The sequence below is a fragment of the Rhinoderma darwinii genome, chromosome 1 (genome assembly GCF_050947455.1).
Source record: "Rhinoderma darwinii isolate aRhiDar2 chromosome 1, aRhiDar2.hap1, whole genome shotgun sequence".
Classification (NCBI taxonomy): domain Eukaryota; kingdom Metazoa; phylum Chordata; class Amphibia; order Anura; family Rhinodermatidae; genus Rhinoderma; species Rhinoderma darwinii.
The window spans coordinates 433,037,001-433,060,436 of NC_134687.1; the positions used below are offsets into that span (position 1 = coordinate 433,037,001).

At 41.0% G+C, this 23,436-nt stretch overlaps 1 protein-coding gene across 1 annotated transcript in view; it reads left to right on the plus strand.

Moving 5' to 3' along the window:
- MYO18B (myosin XVIIIB) overlaps window positions 1–23,436 on the plus strand; it is a 625,429-nt gene that overhangs the window by 189,915 nt on the left and 412,078 nt on the right. The window contains exons 15-17 of the mRNA XM_075825873.1: window positions 17,059–17,149; window positions 18,660–18,852; window positions 21,311–21,391. Of these exons, the coding sequence (XP_075681988.1) occupies window positions 17,059–17,149; window positions 18,660–18,852; window positions 21,311–21,391 (365 nt within the window). The remainder of the gene's footprint in view (window positions 1–17,058; window positions 17,150–18,659; window positions 18,853–21,310; window positions 21,392–23,436) is intronic.

Sequence of the window (23,436 nt, forward strand, 5' to 3'; positions counted from 1 at the left end):
AGCATTTAGGGAACAACAAAATACCCAACTTGGCTGATATTAATATTTTTTTTAAAAATCATTAAATTACAAGATTAACAATAAGTTTGATTAAAATACATGAAGGGTCAGTTCACACATTGCGTAAATATTGCGGATTTTCCACAAAGGAATTGGTTTTGGAAAATCTGCAGCATATCCACATGCTGCGTAAAACCGCTCAGAAATTTGACGTGCGGTGCAGAATTTTATTCCGCAGCATGTCAATTGTATTTGCATAAACGCTGCTTATTTGTTGCAGGTTTTCCACATTGAACTGAATGGGGAGGTAAAACCCGCAACAAGTAGCAGTTATTGTGTTTTTTTGCGGTGTGTTCACAGCAATTCCGCAGCAAAAAACGGAACTCAGAGAATAAAAAAACGTATATTAACCCAGAAGTCTGTATTTCTTCCTCCAGTGGCCACCTGGAATGACATCTCATCCCATGTGACCTCTGCAGCCAATCACATGCTGTAGCGGCTGTCACATGGGATGAAACGTCATCCCAGGAGGCTGGCCTGGATGACACCAGAGGGCCGGCCTTATGGGATGACGTTTCATCCCATGTGACCGCCGCTGCAGCCAATCACCGTCTGCACTGCTCTTCTGGGATGAAACGTCGGCCTTATGGGATGACGTTTCATCCTATGTGACCGCCGCTGCAGCCAATCACCGGCTACACTGGTCTTCTGGGATGAAATGTCATCCCAGGAGGCCGGCCTGTTAAACGCTGCAGTTTTCCTCAGCGGCCATTCCGGGCGAAAATCTGCACCACAGTTTGGTGTGGTTTTTCGCCTGGAATTCCCTGTGGCGCACAGGGTGGAAATGCTGTGTGCTTTTACGCAGCGTATTTGCCCCATGTAAACTTGAAAAATACGCTTATTTTGATTATCTATATACTGTCAGTCCACCCAGGTTTAGAAGTGTGTCTCGGGGGTGTGATAGGGTTGTTCCACACGAGACATTAAGAACATAAAACTTAAATAATATCTGTGGGATTCAAATGGTAATACAACACTGCTAAGGATCATTAGACCCTTATGTACATGAGCAACTCCACACCTCGGCAGCCAGACATAACCTACTGTATGTACAAGCAGAGTGAATTAGAAACATATAAGAATATTAGTATCCACACATGGCTAGACCTCAAAAGCAATAGGACAAATACCACTGATGACTTAGGCCTTGTGTTTGAAGCTCACTTGGCTGTGGTTGCTTCTCTCCGACAAACTCCTCAGGGGTGGATCTCCATCTGCAAGACTGATCCTTGATGTGATTTTGGATGTAGTAGATCATCCCGAGGCATCACCTTGTCTTGTGTGGTCTTGCTACGCGAAAAAGACTTTAGGTCCTCTGTCATAATCTAGGCTGAGGAGTGGGAGAGCCTATCGCAGCCTGGCCAGACGGTTCTAGCTCCTGCCCTTGGTCCACTTATACCTTCATTTGCTGCTTGTCCTTTGCCTGTGATTCTCCTTGTTTCCTGGCTCTGCTGTTCCTGCTGTTAACATTGACCTCTGCTTCATATTGACCCTGGCTTGACTGACTATTCTCCTGCTCTGCATTTGTTACCACGTACACTCCTGGTTTGACTCGGCTCGTCCACTACTCTGTTGCTCACGGTGTTTCCGTGGGCAACTGCCCCACATTCCTTTGCTTTTGTGTTCCCTTGTCTTGTTTGTCTGTCATGCACATATTGAGCGTAGGGACCGTCGCCCAGTTGTACGCCGTCGCCTAGGACGGGCTGTGCAAGTAGGCAGGGACTGAGTGGTGGGTAGATTAGGGCTCACTTGTCTGTCTCCCTATCCTGACATTACAGTAGCAATGGTTTAGGCTCGAATGGAAATCTGTAAATTCACTGAAGTGATATTTGAGTAAAATGTATAACTTTTATTTCATAACTCTCTAAAAACAGGGGTACAATCACCACTGTGAAGAGCCCAACCGTGTGTATTAAAAACGTATTAAACAATTACTCCAAGTCCTGATTCATTTGTGAACCCTCTATGACTGGGTATATTATAAAGATGCCAATACGGAATCAGCGTTTAAACATTGGTGTAACAGTGGTTTAGACCCTAAAACACACCGGAGCCTGTGATAACCGCACCTAAATCTCCTGATGCTAAGGTACACAACGATGCCACTGTCCCTTACGCTAAAATCCCTTGCTTAACCCGACCCTACGCGTTTCTATACTTATCATCATCAGGGGTCTGTAGCTTGGTCACTCTGGCCTGGATGCCAGCGATATTTCTTCAGCAGCAGATATTCTACTGCACACCACGGAAGCATGCACGCATAGATGTCAGCGGCATGTTTCACTACGGGACTCTGAGTTACTATAACTAGATACTCCTCCCCCTGGCCTCGGCGGCATACTTCGAACCAGCCAATCACACCAGCCCACCACATTCGTGACGTCCGACCATGTGACTCCCGGCCGTCAGCTGACATACCCGGAAGCAACACTGTCAACGCCAAAGAACGAGCAGACTCAATGGAAGGCTGTAGACGTATCTACTTGCTGCACAAAAGCTCCTTCTAATGAAAGTTAGAGTATATCAATAACAGGTTGGATACATATTGCGGATCAGTTCAAAACCGCAACTGGACTGCCACAATTGAAGCACCTTCCCTGGAAATACATATTGTATGAATGAATAAGCAATATTAATGTCTGCCACACTTTGGACTTTAAAAACCCTCCTGGACAGATCTACCATGCCTGTTACTATTGAATGACTTGCTGCAATTTAGCTATACTAGGACCAGGATTTAATGGCCATACACCTACCTAGAAAACCAACATCACAATATATATTCAAATGACTTGTATATTTAAATAAAACAGGTATAATTTGTTTGCTCATTTAAACCTTCAGGCTGTACACAGGCCAGTCTGTATATCCATTGGGCCTCTTTGCGCAGAATGAGATTGTCCCAGTCCCCTCCCCGTTTAGGAGGATGTACTAATTCAATCGCCTGAAATTTTAAACAGTCTGCCCGGCCTTGATGTTTTGCATGTACATGTTTTGATATCGGAGTATCTCTCGAATTTGTAACATCTCCAACATGTTCTCTAATCCGGCGCCGAAACTGCCGCACCGTTTTGCCCACATAATTCAGTGGGCATGGACATGTTATTAAGTAGACCACCCCAGCTGTTTTGCAGTTCACGAAGTCTCGAATGTCATACTCAACCTTAGTGGTGACACTTTTGAATTTCTTCCCACTTTGGATAAAATCACAAGCTTTACAACTGCCACATCTGTGTGTGCCCGGTATCTGCCTGTCCAACCAAGTTCCTTGTTGTATTATATGGTCAAAACAACTCTGCATCACCCTATCCCTAATGTTTTTACCTCTACGGAACGTGACTGAAGGCCATTGTGTTATCTGATCCGCCAAGTCCACATCAGCACGCAAAATACGCCAGTATCTTTTTAGTATTTCCATGATCTCAGATTGTTTGGAGTCATAAGTGCCTATGAGTCTCGTGACCCTTTCCTCTTTCCGTTGTCTAGGGACCAAAAGACTCTGCCTGTCTGCATTCCTCGCTCCCTCATAGGCCTTTCTAATTACCCCCTTAGGGAAGCCTCTCTCCTTCAATCTATTTGCGTGGTCATGTGCCTGTATCTCAAAATCATCCATCGAGCTACAGTTCCGGCGTACTCTCATGAATTGGCCTCTGGGGATCTCTTGTTTAAGGGGATAAGGGTGACAACCGTTCCATTGCAGGAAACTATTAGTTGCTGTCTCCTTTCGGTGCACTTTGGTACGTATTGCGCCTTCCTTAGTTTTGATAATTTTAAGATCTAGAAAAGATAATTCCTGATCACTGATCTCACATGTGAACCTTAGCCCTAGGTCGTTTACATTAAGGGCTGCCACAAAGGTATTGAATTCCTCCACTGTGGAATTCCAAAGCAGCAACACGTCATCAATATATCTAATCCAGATACCTATTGATGAAGTCCACTTAGCAAATTTATCCCCAAACACTACTGTCTCTTCCCACCAGCCAAGAAACAAATTTGCATAGGTGGGAGCAGTAGGACTCCCCATTGCTGTGCCACGTTGCTGGTGAAAGATGCGGTCTTCAAAGATAAATACATTCCTCTCTAACACAAAATGTAGCAATTGTAAAACAAGCTGGTTATGAGCCACATATTGAGTACCTCTAGATTTTAAAAAATATTCCACTGCCTCACAGCCAAGTCTATGTGGAATAGAGGAATACAAAGCCTCCACGTCCAAGCTGGCCAAAAAAGTATTTTGTTCCAATGTGATACCCTCAATTTGTTTTAAAACATCCATAGTGTCACGTACATATGATGTAAGACCTAGTACAAACGGACGCAACACCTGGTCTATATATGTGCTCACATTCTGGGTTAGATTATTAATACCTGATACAATAGGACTACCACGTAAGGGAGGGTACCCTTTGTGGATTTTTGGCAGGCTATAGAAGCATGCCATGATGGGAAATTGTGGAAATAAAAAGTTTAATTCATTTGCACTGATCAGGGACCTGCTCTTCGCATCACGTAGGATGCCTAAAAGCTCCTTTTTGAACAGTGCTGTGGGGTTCTCTTTTAAAATGGTATAACAGTCAGGATTGAGCAAAATGTCCTCAAACGTTTTCTTATAGTCTTCTCGACTCATGACCACAATGTTCCCACCCTTATCGGATGATTTTAAAATGATATTACGTCTTTTTTCCAAAGTGGTAAGAGCTACATGTTCAGACCAAGACAGATTGTTATCAATACCCCTCACATCCTGACCCAAAGCCTTGATCTCTTCCCCCACCAAATCTACGAACAGATCTACGTTGGTAAAATCTCCCAATGGCGGAAACTTCCTACTTCTAGTTTTTAAATTGGTAAAAGGACCCAGTCCTGGAGCTCTACTTGATTCCTCAAGCAACCCTTCCAAGGCTGCTAGGCCTTCTAAATCAGATTCCTCTAAACCCATTTCCAGACACTTTTTCCTGTTATGATGTTTGAAAAACGTAATCCATTTTAATTTACGAGCAAACAAATTCAAATCCTTAATCCAGGTAAATGAATCAAATTTCTCTATGGGGACAAATGAAAGCCCCTTCTCTAAAAGCATGATCTCAGATAGACTCAATTTGTGTTCAGATAAATTAATAATTTGTAACTTATCCGTTCCTATTCCCTTTATAAATCCTTTTGTCCCCTCAGCATGTAGCGGGAAATGGGGGGATTGTTGGATAAAAAATTACTGCCACTGTTGGTAGAAGCTCTAGCCCGGCCTCTATTCCTACCTCTGGCGCCTCCCCTATATTTTTGTCTACCACCACCAGTCCCAAAGAATGGGCCTACTCTTTCAGAGTCTGTTGTTTCACTCTCAGATGTAGAGGGGTCCGATTCTCTTAAACCGCTATTAGACTGCTGATGCTGTTGTTGTTGCTGATTAACAAAATCATAAGCTTTTTTCTCCCTAAACTCCTGCAGATCTCTCTGGAACTGGAAGTGCTTACGCTCTTTTAGATGATTAGTGAACCTCTCTAAGGATTGTTGCAAGGTTTTGTCTTTTTTATCAAAACCTGGGGTATCAACCAGAGTCTTGACTGTCTCAATCTCTTTTTTCAATTCAACACTGATATGATCAAACTGGATTATCTCTTCCTCAACCAAAATTTGCATTAATCTCAGTGAACTCCCTGTGATCTCCTGCTCCCACCTCTCTTTTATATTAGGTGTCTTTAATCTGGAGGCTGGGGCAATAGTGACTCTCAGGCCTCTAGGTACTATTTTATTCTTAAGATAGTTCTCCAGACTCTGAATTTCCCACCAACTCCTTGTATAATCCTTATGTAATCTAGTGAGGTTTTTAAAAGTGGATTTAAGGGACGCACAAGGATTCAAGGGACTTGTATACACAAGTTCACACTCTGAGAAGACGCTTTTTGCCTCACTCATCCATCCTTCTGTACTTAAATCAGAGAGTGCAAAGGCTGCCATACCCAGATAAAGTATAATATATAATGAACTGTACTGATTCGTAATAATTCACTGTATTTAAAGGGAACCTGTCACCAGCATTTCACCTATTAAACCAGCATTACCTGGTGGTAGTGGGTGAAAAATCATTTCTATATAACCCATAATTGTCTTCTTGGTCCGCTCTGTAGCTTTAGTATTCAGTTTTTTAGTGTTCCCACACCGTATGCTAATGAGTATAAAAGAGTCAAATCTTCATTTGAAAAGAGTCAAATCTTCATTTGAAAAGAGTCATATCTTCATTCCTCAAGTCTTTCCGAGTTTACCCCGCCGCCATACTTTTGATTGACAACTCCTCGCCTTTCCCCAGCACACAATATCCCACGCTTGTGCATTGATGTCCTCTTCTGGTGTGTGCGCACAAAGGGACACCGGATTATTACGATAAGAGGCGCAAAATGTTTGCAGACCATTATTTACATTCGGAGGAGGAGTTTAGGAGAGGGGATAATGGCAATGAACTTTTTATAGCAGCGGCCAGTGAGGGATAAGTAAAGTTCAATAGGTGAAATGCTGGTGACAGGTTCCCTTTAAGCGATATATATTGTGCTCCCACAAAATATGAAAATTTGTAAATTCACTGAAGTGATATATGAGTAAAATGTATAACTTTTATTTCATAACTCTCTAAAAACAGGGGTACAATCACCACTGTGAAGAGCCCAACCGTGTGTATTAAAAACGTATTAAACAATTACTCCAAGTCCTGATTCATTTGTGAACCCTCTATGACTGGGTATATTATAAAGATACCAATACGGAATCAGCATTTAAACATTGGTGTAACAGTGGTTTAGACCCTAAAACACACCGGAGCCTGCGATAACCGCACCTAAATCTCCTGATGCTAAGGTACACAACGATGCCACTGTCCCCTACGCTAAAATCCCTTGCTTAACCCGACCCTACGCGTTTCTATACTTATCATCATCAGGGGTCTGTAGCTTGGTCACTCTGGCCAGGATGCCAGCGATATTTCTTCAGCAGCAGATATTCTACTGCACACCACGGAAGCATGCACGCATAGATGTCAGCGGCATGTTTCACTACGGGACTCTGAGTTACTATAACTAGATACTCCTCCCCCTGGCCTCGGCGGCATACTTCGAACCAGCCAATCACACCAGCCCACCACATTCGTGACGTCCGACCATGTGACTCCCGGCCGTCAGCTGACATACCCGGAAGCAACACTGTCAACGCCAAAGAACGGATGGAACTCTGGCAGTAGGCAGACAACAGGTGCGGAGAAATACAGCGGGTGTAGTAGGCGACACAACACGACTCCAACTCAGTATAGCACAGGAACACGGTAGCACGGGAAACAGGATGCAGGTAGCAGGAACGGGAACACTGGAACTGGAAAACACTCAAGGAACCATTTGCAAAGACAGACAATAGTAGATAAAAACATGCTCAGGCAAGGAAGAAAGGGGCTGGGCCCTTCTTATAGTCCAGGGTGATCTGGGAGCAATCAGCTCAATCTCACACATGTGTGCGCTCTGGCTCCTTAAGGCTGGACTGAGCTCGTGAGTGCACCCTAGTGGTCACTGCGGAACAGAATGGCCGCATGTGCAGACATCTCTGGAGAGAAGGGTGTCAACAGGATGGGAGGAGTTCGTGGTCAGCGACCACAGACTTACAGTATTCCCCCTCTTATGCCCCCTCCTCCAGAACGAGAGATAAACTTCTTAATGAGTGTAGGAGCATTGAGATTCTCTTCTGGCTCCCAGGACCTCTCTTCCGGACCAAATCCCCACCAATGAACTAAATAAAAGTTTCTTCCTCTTACTTTTTTGGTGTCCAGGATCTCCTTAACCTCAAACATCTCGGCCGAACAGCTGGGGGCAACTGCAGAGCTAAGAGTCTTAGAGTAGCGGTTCAGGACCACAGGTTTCAGGAGAGAAACATGAAAGGAGTTGGGGATCCGGAGGGTAGCGGGCAGTCAAAACTTATAAGAGACCGGGTTGATCCGCTGCAGGACCTCAAAGGGTCCGAGAAACATGGGAGCGAATTTGCATGACGGCACCCTCAGTTGGATATTTTTTGAGGACAGCCAGACCTTGGTACCTGGAAGAAACAGAGGCGGCTCTCCAGCAAGGCAAATGTAATCTAATTTTAAATGACAGTTTACAGCGTAATCTCGCAAGATTACGTTTGCCTTGCTGGAAATCTCGCAGAAAAGATTCAGAAGTGTCAGGATTCTGAATAAACAGCACGTCCTGGTTGGAGGTAATGTATATTTATTGTCAGGACACTGCAGTAACGTTATAGTGTGTGTATGTGGCTGCACATAGCGATATAGCTATATCGCTATGTGCTGTATAAATGAATGGAGAGAAGTGTATGACGCTGATTGGTCAGCAACATACACTCCTCTGTACAACGCCCACTTGGTCTAAAGTAAAAACACGCCCACTTGGGCATTAAGAAACTAATTAGCATAAAGCTAGAAATCGATCATAAAGTGGTAAAAATAGATTGTTTTTCTAAATAAAAAGCACTGCTGTCACCTACATTATAGCACCGATCTCCTTATGTAGGAGATAGGGCACTTATAATGTGGTGACAGAGTCTCTTTAACCCCTTCCCTCTTTGGCCGCTTTTGACCTTCCTGACAGAGCCTCATTTTTCAAATCTGACATGTTTCACTTTATGTGGTAATAACTCCGGAATGCTTTTACCTATCCAAGCGATTCAGAGATTATGTTTTCTCGTAACACATTGGACTTTATGTTACTGGCAAAATTTGCCCGATACATTCAGTATTTAATTGTGAAAAACACCAAAATGTAGCGAAAAATTTCAAAAATTAGCATTTTTCTCAATTTAAATGTATCTGCTTGTAAGACAGGCAGTTATACCACACAAAAATGTTGCTAACTAACATCCCCCATATGTCTACTTTAGATTGGCATCGTTTTTTGATCATCATTTTATTTTTCTAGGACGTTACAAGGCTTAGAACTTTAGCAGCAATTTCTCAAATTTTCAAGAAAATGTCAAAATTCTATTTTTACAGGGGCCAGTTTAGTTGTGAAGTGGCTTTGAGGTCCTTAGATATTAGAAACCCCCAATAAGTCACCCCATTTTAAAAACTGCACCCCTCAAAGTATTCAAAACAGCATTTAGAAAGTTTCTTAACCCTTTAGACATTGCGCAGGAATTAAGGCAAAGTAGAGGTGAAATTTACAAAGTTCATTATTTTTTTCCAGAAATTCATTTTGAATCCATTTTTTTTTGTACCACAGAATGTTTTACCCAAGAAATGCAACTCAATATTGATTGCCCAGGTTCTGCAGTTTTAGGAAATATCCCACATATGGCCTTAGTGTGCTACTGGACTGAAGCACCGGCCTCAGAAGCAAAGGAGCACCTGGTGGATTTTGGGCCTCCTTTTTATTAGAATATATTTTAGGCACCATGTCAGCTTTGAACAGGTCTAGTGGAACTAAAACAGTGGAAACACCCAAAAAGTAAGCCCATTTGGGAAACTACACCCCTCGAGGAATTTATCTAGGGGTGTAGCAAGCATTTTGACCGGCCAGTTTTTTTGCAAACATTTTTGGAATTAGGCCATGAAAATGAAAATTTACATGTTTTCAAATAAAATGTAGGTTTAGCTAATTTTTTTTCATTTCCAAAAGAACTAAAGTAGAAAAAGCACCACAACATTTGTAGAGCAATTTCTCCCGAGTAAAACAATACCCCACATGTGTTCATAAACAGCTGTTTGGACACACGGCAGGGCTTAGAATGGAAAGTGCGCCATTTGGCTCTTGGAGCTCAAATTTAGCAGGAATGGTTTGCGGAGGCCATGTCGCATTTGCAAAGCCCCTGAGGTGACAAAACAGTGGAAACCCCCCAAAAGTGACCCCATTTTGGAAACTATACCCCTCGAGGAATTTATCTAGGGGTGTAGCAAGCATTTTTACCGGCCAGTTTTTTTGCAAAAATTTTTGGAACTAGGTCATGAAAATGAAAATCTACATTTTTTCAAGTAAAATGTAGGTTTAGCTAATTTTTTTTCATTTCCAAGAGAACTAAAGTAGAAAAAGCACCACAACATTTGTAGAGCAATTTCTCCCGAGTAAAACAATACCCCACATGTGGTAATAAACGGTTGTTTGGACACACGGCAGGGCTTAGAAGGGAAAGAGTGCCATTTGGCTCTTGGAGCTCAAATTTAGCAGGAATGGTTTGCGGAGGCCATGTCACATTTGCAAAGCCCCCGAGGGGACAAAACAGTGGAAACCCCCAACAAGTGACCCCGTTTTGGAAACTATACCCCTTGAGGAAATTATCTAGGGTTATAGTGAGCATTTTGACCCCACAGGTTTTTTGCAGAAATTTTTGCAAGTAGGCTGTGAAAATGAAAATCTACATTTTTTCAAATAAAATGTAGGTTTATCTAATTTTTTTTCATTTCCACAAGGACTAAAGGAGAAAAAGCACCATAAAATTTGTAAAGAAATTTCTCCCGAGTAAAACAATACCACACATGTGGTAATAAACGGCTGTTTGGACACACGGCGAGGCTGAGAAGGGAAAGAGCGCCATTAGGCTTTTGGAACTCAAATTTAGCAGGAATGGTTTGCGGAGGCCATGTCGCATTTGTAAAGCCCCTGAGGGGACAAAACAGTGGAAATCCCCCAACAAGTGACCCCATTTGGAAATTATCTAGGGGTACAGTGAGCAGTTTGACCCCACAGGTGTTTTACAGAACTTATTGTAAGTAGGCCGTAAAAATGAAAATCTACATTTTTTCAAAGAAAATGTAGGTTTAGGTATTTTTTTTTTCATTTCCACAAGGACTGAAGGAGAAAAAGCACCACAACATTTGTAAAGCAACTTTTCCCGAGTAAAACAATACCCCACATGTGGTCACAAACATCTGTTTGGACACACGGTAGGGCTCAGAATGGAAGGAGCACCATTTGGATTTTGGAATGGTTTCTGGGTGTCATGTCATATTTGCTGAGCCCCTGTAGTACTAGTACAGTGGAAACACCCCAAAAGTGACTCCATTTGGGAAACTGCACCCCCTGAGGAATCATCTAGGGGTATAGTGAAAATTTTGATCCCAAAGGTTTTTTGCTGAATTAATTAGAATTAAGCCATGAAAATGAAAAATAATTTTTTTTTCCAACAAGATGTAGTTTTAGATACACATTTTTTATTTTTACAAGCAATAGAGAAGAAAAAGCACCCCAACATTTGTAAAGTAATTTCTCCCGAGTACGGTAATACCCCATATGTGGTTATAATCAGCTGTTTACGTATATGGGAGCATTCAGAAGAAAAGGAGCGGTATTTATCTTTTGGAGCGTAGATTTTTCTGGAATGGTTTGCAGACAGCATGTTGCATTTGCAAAACCACTGATGTACCAAACAAAAGTGACCCCGTTTTAGAAACTACACCCCTAAAGGCATTTATCAAGGGATGTAGTGAGAATTTAGACTCCACAGGTGTTTTTCAGAAATGAATACGCAGTGGATTGTGCAAAGTGAAAATTGCAATTTCTCCACTGATCTGCCCATTCACCGCACAAGATGTTGTGCCCCTAGAGAATCTTACCCCATAAATTGTTAAGCGGGTTCTCCCGGGTATGGTAATGCCTTACTTGTGGCCATAAATTGCTGTTTCGGCACACTGTAGGGCTAAGAAGGGAAAGACCGCCATTTTGAGCATGGATTTTGCTTGGTAATAGTTCTGTTTGGGGTTTTGCTGGTATTTCCGTTTATAATGTGGTGGCATATGTAATCTGTGCGGAGTATATCAGGGGTATATGTAATCTGTGCGGAGTACATCAGGGTATATGTAAGCTGTGCGGAGAACATCAGGGTATATGTAATCTATGCGGAGTACATCAGGGCATAATAAGAGGGTATAATAATGGGGTAAATAATACAATTATCTATAGATGTGTGTTACGATGTGAAGCGATCCGTTATGCACAGGCCGGTGTCACACTGATAAACGGTTTTCTTTCTTATCCCCCTTTTGTAACGTTCTGCACCTTTTGGGGACTTTTTCTCCTTCGTAGTTTGGGAAATACTGCTGGGAAAGTTTTGCGCTGGTATAATACGGGCGCCCTCGCTTCCAGCGGATGTGCTATGTCCCTTCCCTTTCCTAGTTCCTAAATACTAGGGCCCTGAAACTGAAGGAATGTTCCCCTCCGGCCTGCGCATTGAGATGTTTTTCATCACCGCATTACTAGTGCCATAACTTTTTTGTTTTTCAGTTTGATTGAGCGGTGTGCGGGCTTGTTTTTTGCGAGACGGGCTGTAGATTTTATTGGTACCATTTTAGAACACATACGACTTTTTGATCACTTTTTATTTCATTTTTTGGTAAAGGAAATTACCAAAAACAAGCAATTCTGGAATAGTTTTTTATTGTTTTTTTTATCGGCACCCACAGTGCACCCTAAATTACATGTTAGCTTTATTCTGCGGGTCGATACGATTACGGCGATACCAAATTTATATAGTTTTTTTTATGTATTGCAGCTTTTGCACAATAAAATCACTTTTTTTATAAAATCATTTGTTTTCTGTGTCAACATTCTAAGACCCATAACTTTATTATTTTTGCGTGCACAAAGCGGTGTCAGGGATTATTTTTTGCGGCACGGATTGTCGTTTTTTATTAGTACTATTTTGGAGTAAATGTGACTTTTTGATCACTTTTTATAGCATTTTTTGGAAGGAGATGTGACCTAAAAACAAAGATTCTGGCGTTGTTTTTCATGGTTTTTTTTTTACGGCGTTCACCGTGCGGGATAAATTACATAATTGTTTTGTAGTTTGGGTCGTTACGTATGCGGCGATACCAATTATGTATAGTTTTTTTTACGTATTTCGGCTTTTGCACAATAAAATCACTTTTTTTATAAAATCATTTGTTTTCTGTGTCGCCATATTCTAAGACCCATAACTTTTTTATTTTTGCGTGCACGAAACGGTGTCAGGGATTATTTTTTGCGGGACGGATTGTCGTTTTTATTAGTACTATTTTGGAGTAAATGTGACTTTTTGATCACTTTTTATAGCATTTTTTGTAAGGAGATGTGACCTAAAAACAAAGATTCTGGCGCTGTTTTTCATGTTTTTTTTTACCGCAATCACCGTGCGGGATAAATTACAGAATAGTTTTGTAGTTTGGGTCGTTACGGACGCGGCGATACCAATTATGTATAGTTTTTTAGATTTTTACGGTTTTTCCCATAATAAAAGACTTACTATGGGAAAAAAGTCAGTTTAGCTTTATTTTTATTTGAAATGTGTGTGTTTTTATTGTTTTACCACATTTTTATTTCCTTTTTTTTACTTTTTTTACTTGTCCCACTAGGGGACATGAGGGCCTGATGCCCCGATCGCTACTCTAATACACTGCACTACATACGTAGTGCAGTGTATTAGCGCTGTCAGTTATTCACTGACAGCAAGCCTATGAGGACTCGCCGCAGGCGGGTCCTCATCGGCTCCCGTACAAGGCAGACTCGGACGCCATTTTCTGGCGTCCGATTGCCACAGCAACCCAGCGATTGCGTCACTGGGTTGCCGATCGGGTGAAAAGCAGCATCTGAGGGGTTAATCTGCCGGATCGGAGAATAGCTCCGGTCCTGGCAGTTACAGGAGGGTGCCAGCTGTATAATACAGCTGTCACCCCGCGGTGATGGTGCCGGCTCTGCTTCTGAGCCCGCACCATCACTGCGCCGTATATATACGGCGCTTTGCGGGAAGCATCTCCCGACAGCGCCGTATATATACGACGGATGTCGGGAAGGGGTTAAGGCTGGACTGAGCTCACGAGCGCACCTTAGTAGTCACTGCGGAACAGGACGGCCGCATGTGCAGACATCTCTGGAGAGAAGGGCGTCGACAGGATGGGACGAGTTCGTGGTCGGCGACCACGGACGTTACATCCTCATTTACTTACCACATGGTTCACCGTCTCTCTGCAGATGCTAGACCTTTTTTTAGGACTCCGTCTGGAGCACATCTACTAGGTAGGGTAAATTTATGCACAGCACCAAGCTATACCCACTGTCACGCCAGGGCTGTGGACCCACTGGGCCGTACCGCGTAGCGGGATAGCAGCTGGCCAAACAGGTATAATGCAATGTCTATAGTTTTTGAGGTACCTGAGGCAATTTAGACAGTAGCGGTGGATTCAGGCTAAGATGAGGCTCCGACAGTAGACAGACACCCGGCAGGGTGCGACACAATAGATGCAGCGGAAGGCACAACACAACTCCAACTCTTGAAGGCACAGAGGCTCGGTAGCACGGGATACAGGGTACAGGCAGCAGGAACGGGAAACACTGGGAACTTTGAAAACACTAGACAAGGACAAAGTTTGCAAGGACAAACTTAAGGTAACACAACAACGCTCAGGCAAAGATCGAGAGGGCAGAAACCCTTTTATAGTCCAGAAGCATTCTGGGCTAATTGCAGCTATTTTGCAAATGTGCGCATACTGGTCCTTTAAGGCCGTGCATGCACGGGTGCGCGCACCATGCTGGAGACAGTGTCCGGACCAGGAAGTGAGAGCCGACGTCTCCCAGGAGGTAGATGCTGCCAGGAACTCGCTTGTCCATGGCCGCGGCCGTCAGACAGTAAGTCAGGACGACGGTCCGCGGCCATAGACGTTACACCCATCCACTGCGTCTCCTGTGGTTACTTTGTACAGCTTCTACTTATCTAAAACCATGCATGCATCTACTGTCTACAGGCTCCCAGTTCTATCATGGCTGATGTTCTATGTGCCAATTTGTAATTGCTCATCCCTTTTTATATGGAACAAACAGCTCTTACCAGCTACCTCTTCCATGCCTTGTTAAAAAAACAGATGTTTGATACTCTTGTGACAAAAGGCATGGCTTAGCAGAAAGGGAGCATAGCTTAATATAGGCCAAAAATTTGTTGTAGAAAAGTGGTCTAAAGTAAGCCAACCAAGAGGTGGTATAAAGTTAGATAGAAGTGTCTAAAAATGCACAAAATGTACCATCCAGCATGAGCCACTGTGATAAATTTGGCACATTTAGTGTAATTCTAAGCTGTCTGAATTTAAGATACTAATAGTAAATCTACCTCTATGTGTTTGTGGCACATTTAGCATTCTAATTAATGCCTGGCACTTGTCATTAATGTTGCAATTAGATAAACCATTCCTAGTAGTCAGTGGAACAATCAGTCTCTGGTCCCGAAAAGTGATAGAAAAATTTAGGGGGAAATTTATTAACCCCTTCCCGTCGTAAACAATTTTCAGATTTTAATTTTAGTTTTTTCCTCCCCACTTTCTAAAATCCATAATATTAAAATTTTTACGTCAATATAGTCCTATGAGGGCTTGATTTTTGCGGGACGAGTTGTAGATTTTCGTAGCGCCATTTATTACATAAAAATATTTGTGGGGTAGAAAATTAAAAAAACAGCGATTCCTCCATTGTTGTTTGCGCTTCGTTTTTACAGAATTCACTGTGCAATTAAAAAAAACATTTTAACTTTATTCTGCGGGTCAATACGATTACGGCGATACCAAATACGTATAGTTTTTTGTATGTTTTGCTACTTTTATAGGGAAAATACTAAGTGTAAAAAATAAAATTAATTTAGTGTCGCCAAATTCTGAGAGCCATAACTATTTTATTTTTCTGTCGATTAAGTAGTATGAGGGCTTTTTTCCGAGGGATAAGCTGTAGTTTTTAATGCTACCATTTTGGAGTACATGCAAGGTGTTTATCACTTTTTATTCAATTTTTGGTGAGAGATGAGGTGACCAAAAAAATAGCGATTTTGGCGGTTAATTTTTTTTTAACGGCGTACACCGTGCGGATTAAATAATGATATATTGTAATAGTTCAGACTGTTACGGATGCGGCGATACCAATTATGTTTGTTTATTTATTTTTTTACAATGCTGTAGGAGGAAAATGGGAAATGTTTTTGTTTTTTAACTTAATATTTTTTTTTATTATTAGGCCCCCAGGCTACCATAGCAACCGTCGCGACCCTGCGATTGCATTGCGGGGGGTGCGATGAGCTACTAGAGGGGGTCTCCCCCTCTTTCTAGCGATTTAAATGCCACGGTCGCTATTGACCGATCTTGCTAGTTACTGTGAAGTATCTGCTGTAACATACAGCCGACACCAGCATCGTATGGAGCGGGTTCACTCCGTGAGCCCGTTCCATTCTTCCCCTACCCGGCTATGACGTAACCGTACGTCAAATGTCGGAAAGGGGTTAAGACTCGTGTTTCATATGTCAATCTTGGTGTTAAGAAAGTTAGAATAAGATGCAACACATTTATTAAGAGGCGGCTGCCTCTTAATAAATGTATCTTATCCATCAGCCAAACGTGCACCACTATACATTGTATGAGCCGCTGCATTCTGAGGGAGCCTGAAGGGACGAATATGAGCGGTGAGGTGAATATACTTTTTTTTATTATTTAATTATCTCATGAGGGGGTAGTCTGATGGGGGGGGGCTAGTTCAATCTGGGGGGCAAGATATAGGGCCTGACAGGGGCCTCTACCTTGCTACGCCCCACAGAGTGAATTCTACACCAGCTAGGAGCTAGCGTAGATTTCCACTATAATCTATGCAAATTTTCTGGTCTAAATTATATAAATAAGTTGGGACGCTGTGGGCCCCCTTTTCACAAAAGTGTCGAGTACGGTGTAAAAAATTGACACTTTTGGGCCCTTTTACAACTTTTCTAAGCCAGAAAACGGGCGTAGAAAGGTCGATAAAAATTTCCCCCTCTATGTTTAGATACTGGTTGACATTGGTACATGGTGGTGAGTTGAACATTTGATGTCAGTGGAACATTAACTGGATTGGTGGAACAACTTTACTAACAACCTCCAAAGGTCACAATTATTTTGTTCAAACATGTTAACAAACATGAAACTCTTTTGTGCAGTAATGTGTGAAATGGGCAATTACATATGTTATAGACTACTGCTTATTATTTTATTTTTTGTTGCAGGGCCCAAAATGAGCGGAGTGGAATGTGTTGCAGGAATGGCCGCAGGGCTCTATGAAGAACTTTTCGCAGCTATTGTCTCCCTCATTAACAGGTACATGGAGTGTTCATTTAATGAAAATCTTGTAAGACACGAAAAAATTGTAGTGTATTGTCACAACATACACGTGACACTCCAAAGTCACTATCTCTATAAGCTTCATATGCCATGCAGTCTAATGTGTTCCAGTGACTTTGTCTTTATAGTCCTATTGACTGTCATCTGTGTCCTCCCTGCGTTTAGGTGTTGTACAAGATTTTTTTTAAAAAAAAGGGTGATTTTTTTTTTTTTCCCATGTGTCTAGAATTACAGCTAAGGCTCACTCACTAGAACAAACCTTTTTCTTCCAATCGAATACATCCCTTTTAAGTTTTATCCTAAGAAAAAAAGAGTTACGTTTCTCGGCCATCATTGACATTTCATTTAGAATAAGATTTTATTTTATTTAACTACTCGAACACAGATTCTCATATTACAAAGTGAATGATGATCAGTTTATGAGAACATCTTAGATGTTGATTAAACAAAAATAACGGTGGCTATGTGAATGTGCCTAATTCCCAGTTATTAAAATCCATTGGGGCAGAATTACTAAGACTGGCATTTCATACACTTTCTGCTCCACTGCATTAGGGTGCGACAGAAATCTGATGCATCTTTCCGCTGCACGTGCGCCACAGTTGTGGAGTAAAAATTGTGGTCGCACGACTAGGCCCCATCCTTCTCGCCCCCTGATTGGATATAAAACCCACATTAGGCCACGGTGCATACAAGGTCCTGACACCAAGCAATGTTAGGACGTGATATATGACGCAGGCATGCAGCACATAATGTCCAGCGTCAGGATGTTGTGTGCTGCATCACGCTTGTATTTGCTGCGGCTTCATATGGGAGCCTGAGAAGATTCATGGGGAAGAAGTGGAGTGAATACATTTGCTGTTCAGTTATTTTTCTTTATTTTATTTTAATATGCAATCATTTTTTTTTGGGGGGGGGGGGGGCAGTATGGTGCCTGCCTGTGCTTTGTTACGCCCCTGGCCACATAATAAAATCTATGCCAGTTAGGAGCTGCCATACATTTCCACAATCATTTTCTCTAGTTACTGGCTTAAACTATAATAAATGTGTTGGCCCATAGTGGCCCCGCCACTTTTATTTATCTCCGCTCACTTTTTAGAATAGTGCAAGAGCAGCGTGAAAGTCATAATTTTTAAGACAAATTGCGATTTTGAGTTGTTTGTGACTCCACTAAGCATCAGAAAACTGGCATACAAAAGCTGATACATTCCTCCCATTGTCCAGCTGTTTATCTATCATTGCATTTTCTGCATGCACTGTCTGATACTGTGTTACATTCACAATACAGTTTGGATTTTAACTGATGTATAGTGATCATAACCAATTATTTACATTTTTAATGGGTGATAAGATAGTCTATAATTCCTTTGAACCATTTGCATCTTAAGTTATGGAAAGATGCAAAAATAATGCCTTGATCAAATTTAGACTGCTCCTTCTGATATATTCCTAGGCTACTTAAACTTAATCCAGATTTTTTTGTAAGGTCTTTGTCCTCCAGTCTGTTGACACTGGCTTCCATCATGGTGGTTGATATTCCTGGATTTCACAACCCACGTCATCAGAAGAAAGAGAGGGCTGGAACATTTGAGGAGATGTGCAATAATTATATACAAGAACGCTTGCAATGCTTGTCTTACAAAAGAACCTTTAGCACTCCCCTGGAGAGATTTAACGCGGTAAGACTGACTATTCTTAATCATACACTGTGTTTGGATATATGTGTGTGTGTGTATATATATATATATATATATATATATATATATATATATATATATAATTCTGACAGGCCAGCACTTGTTTCTAGCACATAATGGCAGAAGACTCAGCAGAAATAATGAATTATAGACTCCTCTGGAATATGCCAATATCTCTTGATTGGTGGAGACTTGACTGAAGGAAAAAGCGCAGTCGACTGCGCCATTGATTGCGTCAAAACAACGGAACCCTGTCACAACGGGGACAAATGGAAACCATTAGGGAAGTTTCCGTCACCATTGAGATCAATGGTGATGCAAATAGAAGCTAAGGTTTCCGTTTGCCTTTCCGTTGAGGGGTTAACCCGACAGAAATCTCAGTCGGAACCCCTCAATGGAAAGACAACGCTGATGTGAACACAGCCTAAGTGAAAAGTGAAAAATACATGGCAGAAAAAGAGAAACTTGATCCAGCGCTGGGTTCAAAAGGAAGTAATATTTCAACTTTCTTCCAAATATATTAAAAAGTCCATATACATAGGGGTGGATGCATCAGATAGAAGGCCTACGCATTTCAGACAAAGCGCTTGAATATATTTGGAATAAAGTTGGAATATTACTTCCTTTTAAACCCAGCGCTGGATAAAGTTTCTCTTTTTCTGCTTTGATCTTCATCGTGTGCCACCATGAGGATCCGTGCGCTGTCCGGGATCGGACATAGGATCGGTGAGCTGGAGGATTCCTCCCCCATTTACTTCTGGAAAAATACATAAATTGATTCCCTTATTGAAATTGAAATGGACAGCTGAATCTCACATCTGTGTTAGTACTATTATATTTTATTTCACTATTTTACTGACCGAGACCTGTTATTGCTAAAAAAAAAAAAGGAATTGTCATTTATGTTTACACAATATGCAAACACCAAATAAGGCTAAGTTCACATGTCGTTTTGTTTACACGTTTGTGGTATAAGATGACATATACGTTTTTAAAGTTACAAAAACGTATGCATTTGTAACATACGCTTACATTTTTTTGTAGTATACATTTTTATATGTTTGTGTCCGTTCTTACTTCTAAAAAGATATACTTTTTTTGTTCTTGAGCTAAATCAAACTTTGTAAAGTCAAAATTTCCCATATATGGTGACAATAATGTATACATTTTACATATGCAAACGTAGGTTTAAGATTGCATACGTCGTCCATTCGTCGCCATTGACTTCAATACAAATAAAAACGGATACGTATGGTATACATTTTGGAGAAGTACTGAAAGCGTAGTAGACTATGCTTTTCAGGACAGGGATAGAACGTAAGAACACAAAACGTATGCACAAACTACACCATTAGGGCATCTGTCCTGACCATAGAAATCAATATACAAGCTGTGGTACACGTTTCAACACTGTTTTTTTTCATGTCAAAACGTGCACGTCCGACGTACAGTAAAAACAAGATGTGAACTTAACCGAATGTAATTTAACTTGCATTAAATCAGTGGTCCAGGTTTCTCTATACAAAGCATGATAATGTTTGATAGTAATGTTACAGATGTGTTTAGCCTTCACTTTTCTTGAATTGTGTTAAGTTATACAATTTGTCATTATACAAATTTAATATCTTGTTCCATCCAATATAAAAATGTATACTTTGTTTAACATGGGAATCTATAGGCGACGGATGGCCTCCATTATAGGCCACTGTCAAAGCCCCAAAAATGTATATATTAAATGTATACTTTTTGTACCTTTGGAGTTTATGTGCGATGGATAGCTTACTGATGGCATCCATCGGACGTATCTGTCGTTTGTTAAATATTTCACGCCATAGATCCATGCGCCAAGTTTGGCTTAGGCGTTGTTCACATTATGTCTTTATGCTCCCATTTGACGTATATGATGGAAAAACTCCCGACATATCCATTAATCGTAGGCTGGGACGGATGCCTAACAGTGGCATCTGCCACCCACAGGTTACAATGGTTTCCTGTCAATGGATTTGCCAGAAAAATGTGGGTATGATGGCATTATTTGAACAGATAAGTCATGAATTCTCATAACGCCTTTCATAGGTCATGAAAAGCTATTGAAAGCTCATGACATATACTTTTAATGTATGCCTGTGACGGATGGCATACAGTAGCATCTGTCACCCATAGGCTGCCATGTAAGTATTAAAGGAGGTTTTTGGACTTTCTAGCTATATTGAGTTTTTATAATTCCGTTAATGCTACTAGCAAGATTATAATACCTCCTTATGAATAAACAACTCATGTTGAGTTTAGAACGATCAGACTTTAAGCTATGTATAGAAATGCAGAGGTGACTTTATACTAAATTCACAACACAAACAACACAGCCGAGATAATTGTACTTTGGATGAGTTATCTTTTAAGTATGTAATGAATCATTTATTGTATTGACATTTCTTCACAGGAAAACATTGAAGTTTCTTTTGAAATGCCTGTGGATTCCCCATTCAACACTGTATCTGTCATAGACCAGACATCTTCTCAGGCAAGAAGCACTATAAAAACTTTTTTTGTGTTATTTAGAAAATTTGTTTCATAAATTTGATGCGGGATACAAAATAGTCTTGTTCAGGAAAATTGTTCCAATCACAATGAGACACCGAGGAAGATGAGTTTATAAACTATATACTTCATGTTTTCTTCTCTGTCAGCTTGTATTGTAAATTATGATGTATAATGTATCTTCTTTACATCACAAGATAAGAAGGCTTATTGTTCCCTGCTTACTAAAGTTCTTTTACTTTTATAGACTTTATTTGTTCTTATTACTTCATCTAGTTATTAGGCCATAAACATTAGATTCTTATTAACAATTGTCAACCTGATTGTCCCTTGATGTCTCCTGTTGGGGGAAACCGTTTGTATTTCAACTTGACCCATCCAATTGTTTTTCTTGAAATTAGCATTGCTAGAGGTGTCAGATAGCTTCGACCTTCCTCCATAGAAAAAAAGATGCTGAGCTAAGTGGGCATGTTAGTGGAGTATAGGGGAAAGCTCTCACCCAAATGAGCGTTCACTTTATGAGCATCATTTATCTTTGATCAGCTTTATGTATTATATCCTGTTATCAAATAGAATATATTCCATGCATCATTCCCTGTCACAGATAGGGTCCCCATCTTAGAATCAAATACACTTATGATTGGGCCAAATGCGAAGAAGTTAGTAAGTGCATAGAAGTTGTGTAGTTATCCTATCAGTATGTTTTTTGAGTATGGAGGGATACCATTCTTTGTATTATGCAGGTTTTGCCTGTAGGCATCAAATTACTCTATATTACTTTTTTTTCAGCAAACTCCCTATTAATCCTTATGCTACCACAGTACTATATTGTATTGTGTTTATGTACGGTAACATTTTAGATCTTTGTCGAACATACTGTAGCTACATTATATGGTGTTAAAACATAGAAATTATCATGGCTGGGGGGTATGTGGACCTACTAGGCCGCTCTGCCGTATCGGAGTAACAGCTGGCCAAACAAAAGTTAATAACAGTCTTTAGAACTGGAGTACCTGTATGGAAGTTCTTACAGACACATGGCATAACAGACACTATGGTGTAGCAGACTCCTCGGCACAGATGACACTTAGCATGGCAGAAGACACTAGGTGTGACAGAAGGCACTTGATGTGGCAGATGCCGCTTGGAGTAGCAGATGACGCTCGGCGTGGCAGATGACACAGAGTAGACTCTAACACTAGACTTCGCTCAGGAACAATCACAATGACTGGATACGGGATATGGGAAACAGGATACAGGACCACAGGATACAACTAAGAGACCATTTGCTAACAAACATGGGTAGACACAACAACGCTCCGGCAAGGAGAAAAACGGCAGGGTTCTTTTTATACAGGGGGGTGAGTTGGTATTGTATAGGGAGCTTAATACTGGTGTGTGTGCGCTGGCCCTTTAAGGCCAGGAGTGAACGCACGTGCGCACCCTATGCACAGCAGACGAGGACAGTCTCGTGTGTCGACGTCTCAGAGTAGAGAGATGTCGGCAAGAGCTCAGAGGCCTGCAGTTACGGACGTTTTTTACTATTTAGAGCAATAAATATTTAGCAAAGCTCAATTATATCAGTGGATAAAATGTGCGGTACAAAGAAACATTTTTTGCACACATTAGAAATTAGTTCACTTGCTGTCTATTTATATATATATATATATATATATATATATATATATATATATATATATATATATTATTTTTTTTTATTTTTTTTATTTTTTTTATTTTTTTTCATATTCAAAATTTTTATTGGTTTTAAAGTAAACAAGTATAAAACACAGTTGGAGGGAATACCTCCACATGAAAGAAAGAAAATAACAAATAAGGGCAAAGCCCCAACAAGAAGGTGGCTATTTATATTTTTTATAACCTTCAATGCTGTTAGAACGTTCACCTTTGTAGACAAAAATTAAATGGGTTTTCCTTTCAACCGAAATTATGATTTAAATGGACCCTGGTAAAGGTTACACTGGACAGCACTCACTAGGTAACTTCTAAGGGTGTAATAGGCCTAAG